General features: G+C 45.2%; 1 protein-coding gene across 1 annotated transcript; it reads right to left on the bottom strand.

Moving 5' to 3' along the window:
- Positions 1-2,320: 2,320 nt before the first annotated feature.
- Positions 2,321-6,282, bottom strand: Msh6 (DNA mismatch repair protein Msh6). The gene is made up of 4 exons (XM_065239429.1): positions 5,496-6,282; positions 2,950-5,433; positions 2,724-2,879; positions 2,321-2,665 (listed from the first exon to the last, which is right to left on the bottom strand). Exons 1-4 carry the CDS (start codon positions 6,138-6,140, stop codon positions 2,546-2,548), a joined length of 3,405 nt encoding a protein of 1,134 aa, XP_065095501.1. The 5' UTR covers positions 6,141-6,282; the 3' UTR covers positions 2,321-2,545.
- Between the last annotated feature and the right edge of the window lie 291 nt (positions 6,283-6,573).

The raw sequence follows: 6,573 nt of genomic DNA, 5'->3' as shown, positions 1-6,573 counted from the left end.
ACTTCCTTGAATAATTAACCGATTTTGATGATGTACCTCGAACAATGACGTCGCGTAACCTAACTTTTTACCAAGTTTAAAAACGTGATATCTTGCAATAATTACATTCAAATCGATTGCAAAATGCACAGAATCTATTTTGAGAGCTGGTGCACAGGTAAATTGAGGTTAGGGCAACGCCACTGACCTCGAATCAATCTACATATGAACGCATGAACGAATCGTGACAAAGTGACTTATTAGCACATTTCTAGATCAACAAACAGTAGGCTGAACAACCAAACGTAAACAATGGCTAAAGTAAAGAGTAAAATCGATTGTTGCTAGGGGGTTATTTCGGGTTTCAAACTTGTGTCAAGAATTGCAACCTCAGTCCCTCCGTTCCGGTGTGTTTTCGAAAACAGGGTGAATTTTGAGCGATGTAGTCTGGCAGAGTAAACATAATCATTTTATTTTTTACATTATGAAGCTGGAAGGCAATGAAATATATTGAATATCGGATATCGGACCCGATATCGATATTGAAAATCCGATATCGAAATGATATCGATATTTTCAGAGACCGATATCGATATTATCGATACATACAAACTATACAAGTATAGAAGTGACAATAGGGAAGATGAAGAATCCATGGAATTTGATCCGGGAGAAAAAATAGACGAGCCATCACGTGACGTAAACCACCAAAGAAATGAAGAACTGGGTGAGAATCGATGGTCTAATGATAAAAAATCGGAATCGGCTCCACGTGCTGAAGTTGATGGTAGTCCCAGAAAGTGCAATAGGACAAATAAGGATAAAACACTTACACTTACAGCATTTGTTAAGCCTTTATTTATGTGAAGAGAATCTCAATTATATTTACCACGAAATAGATCATTCCGCGAAATGTCTTATCTACAACCTTTGTATGGTATGGGAATTCCATAGGTCATAATTGGAACACAACATATTAATAGGATCGTATAGCCATGACTGGTACATTTACCGTATGCGTGCACCATCGTGTTTCCCGTTTCACCTGTGCATACAATGCCTTGGTTTTCTTTGCATGCACGTAACCTATAGCTCATACCGTAGTAGGCTGTGTATAAAAGAAAATGATTTACTTAGCTTGAGAGTTGCACCATGACGAAGTGGCAGCGTATTCGTGATTTGTCCCACGCGCAAATGTCACAAAAAGACATTTTAATTGCCGTGGGAGTGTCCCGGTGGACCGTCAAAAGGGTTTTAGACCGAGAAAAGAAAGGACAACTATCCGCGAAGGTGGCCACAGGTCGACCGAGGTCAGCTCGGGTTCCGAGGGTTATCGCTGCTATCAAAAGTAAGATTCGGGTGAATCCAGTGCGTTCAATAAGGAAAATGGCAAAGGAACACGGGATCAGTGATTCTACGGCACGGAAGATCGTAAAGGAAGTTTGCGGGGCGAAGTCGAGGGCACGGAAAAAAACTCAAATGATTACCAACCGCATCCGGGAGTTACGAGTCGAACGATGCAAGAAAATCTTGAACTTCCTTAAGCGAAAAAATCCGGTAATCCTGTTCACCGACGAGACCATGTTTACCGTCGATCCCGTTTCAAATTCCAGAACCGACAGGTATATTAGTTGTCTTCCGGTAAAAGACGTGGCCGACGAGCACAAGAACGTGTATCTGACCAAGCATCCTGCTAGCGTTATGGTGTTTGGATTGGCGGCTTCCGATGGCAAAAAAATGGACCCGGTGTTCATTCTAGAAGGCGACAAGGTCATGTAGGTCTACATCGGGATTTTAAGTAAGTATGTTCTTCCGTGGATCGAAGAACAGTACGGTCCGAAGCCAAATGTTGTATTTCAACAAGATGGGGCTCCGTGCCACACCTCGAACCGCACTCAGAAGTGGTTGCAGGAACATCTTCCGATCTGGGCGAAGGATATGTGGCCGCCAACCAGTCCCGGTCTTAAATCGCTGGATTACTCAATATGGCGCGTCATGAATGCCAAGGCCTGTTCTAAACGCCGCCGAGTACAGAAAGCCTCAGACAAACATTGACCCGTACCTGGAGAGAAATGGATCCAGACTACATTATTAGAACCTGCCGTGCATTCCGGAAGCAAGTGGAAACTCGATCGATGATTAACATAGTTTAAGACTCTGAGAAACATCCGCACTCGAAAACGAAATTTTTGAGATTTTTTTTTTAATTTTGACATTGCTCAATCGTGCAAACATTATCACGCATACGGTACCCTATATAATTTCACTTGGTTACAGGCTTTCTTTCGTTCTACTTCCTGCTCACAAACCAACGATTCAATTCGTCCTAACAACTTATCTGTGGGATTTATTGAAACTTAAAGAAAGCACCATACAACTTAACATCTTATACAGAATCAATATCAACATAGGCGAGTCGGTACATGGGAATTAGAGAGGAAGGTAATACTTATGGGATTAACTCCAAACCGCAGCTCTCAGGCTCGTAGGTGTGTTGTACATTCAGGATTTCAATTATGTGGCACGAGGAGAATAATGCTCGCTACTTACCGAAACCGAACCGGATTCAGAATCGGCACGCCTTTAACTTGTGTAGCAGTTCCTTCAGCTCCTGATGATCGGCTTGCTGTAGCGATTTAGTAAATATTCTACGCTGAAGTGCATCTGCTTCGACGGTTTTCGACAGCTGTGAGGAACGAAATTAGTAGGTATTTATGCAATTGTTAAGACCTGACAAAATGTACCTCATGGGCCCGCTTGATGATGCATGTCGGCATACCGGCCAGTTTGGCCGCGTTGAACCCGTACGACTTGGGACAGGCTCCGTCGGCGTATTTGTAGAGGAATGTAACCGTTTCCTGGGTGGGATCCTCGTCGTCTTCGTTTTCCACCATACAAGCCTGTTTGTGGTAATTTAAATAATCGATTAACTCGAATAAATTCTAACATACCAATGTCAATTGTACGTACCATATGACCCAAGCGAACTCGACTGTCATCGGTGAAACTATCCACCAGATTGTGGTAGTGCGTGGAGAACATGGAGCGGCATTTGAGCTCGGCAAGAAAGTGAACAACTGCCCCAGCGATCGACGTCCCATCGTAGGTAGCAGTCCCGCGGCCCAGTTCGTCCAATAGGACCAAGCTCTTCCGGGTGGCATGCTTCAAGATCGTAGACGTCTCGTTTAGCTCCACGAAGAAAGTGCTATGCCCGGCCATAATATCGTCATTGGCCCCCAAGCGGGTGAAAATTCGATCGATCAGCGTCATTCGGCAGCTTTGGGCTGGGATGCGGGAACCTATTTGTGCCATAATCGCCAAGATGCCCACCTGACGCATCAGCGTACTCTTGCCGCCCATGTTGGGACCGGTCAGAAGAATCAGCGGAGCATCATCCCCTCCAATATTTACGCCATTCGGAATGTAGTTCTCTGAATCGCTGATACAAGGATGGATTCCTTCTTCCAACTCGAAGATTTGACCCTGATCGTCATCCAGGATTTCCGGAACGCACATGTTGCCCTCGCTCCGAGCGTACTCTGCCAGCGAAGTGAGAACATCCAACGTTCCTGTTAGATTGGTACAAGTCTTCCACATGTCGTAGCTGCTGGAAAACTTTTCGAAAATCCTCCTCGACAAATCTTTCAGGACTATTTTTCGCTGAGCTTCGGTATCCATCATCCGCTTTAGGAATTCTCGCGTTTCATCCGTGTGGTACCGCTTGACACCATTCTTGCCCTTCTTCTGCCCTTCCATCGTGTAACCGCTGTTGGCCTTCTTGGCCGCCCCTTCCGGGATTTCCAGCTGGAAGCGCTTCTTGTCCGTCCCAAAGTAACTGATCTTACAACCAAAGTACTTCTCCTGCTGGCATTTGTAATCCTCCAACTCCTTTAGGATTCCCTTTATCTCCTTATCGACGGCATCGTATTCTGCATCTAGACCTTCCCCAGGGGCAATTACTCCATCCTTCAGAGCTTGTTCGTGATCAAAAGTTTCCTCGAAGAATTGAATCTTATCGCCCATGTCCGGGAATGATCCATCTCGGTCGGAAGTCTGGGTCAAATGCACCAATAGTTTGGAAGAAGTACCTGCAAACAGTTCCGGCAGCTTAGTTAGAGCCTTGAAACCTCTTAACGTGTTGATAAAGTCCTGAATCTTCTTCTTCCCGTACGTTCGCTCTTCATATAGGATTGCCCTTCCGTCCGGATGGTTTTTGCTGCGTTCTGCATTTCCAAACGTGTGAATTTGAGCCAACATTCGCTCGAGATCTGGAAGTTCGCCGAGAATTTGCCGTACATCCTGCAGGAGGGAGACATCTTCCATCAGTTCAGTAATGGCTTCCTGTCGTTCGACGATCACATCTCGTTCGCAACTTGGCGAACAAACCCAATGGTGGAACAGACGCTTTCCAAACTTTGTACAGCAGTGGTCCATCCGGCTCAAAAGCGATTGTTCCCCATCCGTTATCCGGAGATTGTTCAAAGTGACCGAATCCAGCATCATGAATCGAATGTGATTGACGATCTTTAGATCCTTGCGGGACATTTCGTCGTCCAGTGGAACGTAAAGGTCGAAACTGGCCAGAGATATGATCTGCTGATCGAGTAGACACCGCTTCAGATACCAAATACAGCCTCCCAGCGCTTTGAGAGCTAGTTTGAAGCTTTCATCCGGAGTCAATCCCAAATGATCGTTCTTATCCAATAGGGAACGGATTACTTGGGGCCATTTGGACGTCTGTTCATCCGTAGAACCGCCGTAGAAGTTTTCCGCCAGATATTTCAACGTTTTCTCAGCGGACCAGAATTGCGATTCGTTGGTCAGTGCTTCCTTCCGAATTCCAGCCAGAACTGTTTTGAAAATCTGCTGGGTTCCAGTTGAAGCTACGTTTCGCTCGTGTAGGACTAACGCCGGTGGATAGTGGGACAGAAGTGTCAGAAGTCGAGAAGTTTGGTTATCATCTTCAAACTCTCCAATGTGAAATGTTCCCAAGGAAGTATCAATGAAACAAATGCCATACCGACTACCGATTTCTCCCTTGACCCGTTCCGTTATGGCCAACATGTATTTCGGCTGGTGATTGAACGTCCTCTGAACTTGCTGACTGTTAACCTCCGCCCCCTTGAGTGAAAGTTGACAAATCTCCCGCTTCACCACTTTGTCGTATTTGGTATTGGTTTTGTTCTTCTTGCACCTCTCCTGCATCATTTCCGGCGTTTCCGTCTGCTCAACTCTAGCGACCTTGTAGCCTTTATCTATCAAAAATGTCGACATTCGCTCGTATGCTTGCTCAGGAAAACCAGAATGTGCGAACTCTCCCTTCATGTAGGAAAATTGAAGTTCTTCCACTCCGACAGTGGCATCCATGTGATACAGTTCGTAGAATTTGCCCACCTTGAAGAACAGGACACAATCCATGTGACGGCATTTCAGCTCCCACCACTGACGCATGGCCTAAAAATAAATAAGATTCCGTTAAATTCTGCAGCCTTATCAATCGATTAAATCAAACTCACAGGAGTCAACGTATTCAGAAACGACTCAGGCACGAACAGTGTCCTTGAATCGTACTTCTCACTACCCAGTTTGTTACCCTGGATGTCTTTGATCTTTTCCGGTTTCAAGAAATCCAATTTCTGATGGGCCCAAACCATCGGCTCATCCAAAACGGATGCAGTATTATCGTCGATTTCGCCCAGATCAGCCAAGTCCTCCTTTTCTTCGTGAGAACTTTCCGTCTCCACTTTGATCTTCTTCTGCACTGGCGAGTCCACCGTGTCGTCTCTCTCCAGTCTCTTGAACGAAGACAACTCCACCTTCGGGGGCGTCTTATCATTCTTAACGCGATTCTCACTATCCGAATCCCCGCACTCATCCTCATCATCCATCATGACGATTCGTCTTCGCTTCTTCACCGGCTGGATCTCATCCTCATCCTCCTCATCCCCACCACCATCTCCAACAACAACCTTCGCTTTGGCAGCCGGAGATGGCGAAGCCTTCTCCTGTTTGATTCCCTTCGGAGTACCACCGGCACTACTACTTATCGGTGTCCCCGGGTTTGAAGCCGACGCCGGTTTAAGCTTCGGTGTAGCCGGCGATTTGGCGAAATAGTTGAACAGCGTGTTGGAGCTGTTTAGTTTGTCTTTGCTTTTGGACATGGCACTGGCAACTTCCGAAAAACAATCACAAATTTAGTAAAAACGGAACGGCACACACGAAAATTTAACAAAAACTTATTCAAATTCGATTTCAGGACTAAAATCGTTCCGTGAAGGATGCGAAATAATGCAGACCCCAAAACCTCGCCAAAAACACAACAAGCGCGCGCACTTTTAACTGGACAGAAAAAAGAGAAGAAGAAAAACATTTCGAAGGCTGCGTTCCTTGAGCGGTGAAACGCTTTGAAACGCAAATTGAGTCATGAGCGTACGTTTATTTTTTTTTAATTTTCTGATTCGAATTGACCGCTTCAGGTTTACGGGCAGGACCGTGTTTTGCTTTTTTTTTTAAGAAAATTCGTTTAGAAGTTTATTATAGAAGCTTCTTATTCATTTTTTTTGGAAGTTATAGATGCTATAAAACTTTTAGAAG

The sequence above is a fragment of the Ochlerotatus camptorhynchus genome, unplaced genomic scaffold, assembly GCF_037179485.1.
Source record: "Ochlerotatus camptorhynchus isolate MF236.1 unplaced genomic scaffold, CSIRO-AGI_Acam_v1.1 ptg000055l, whole genome shotgun sequence".
Classification (NCBI taxonomy): Eukaryota; Metazoa; Arthropoda; class Insecta; order Diptera; family Culicidae; genus Ochlerotatus; species Ochlerotatus camptorhynchus.
Note: the sequence above shows the minus strand (reverse complement) of the source record. Positions and strands in the feature narration are given on the sequence as shown.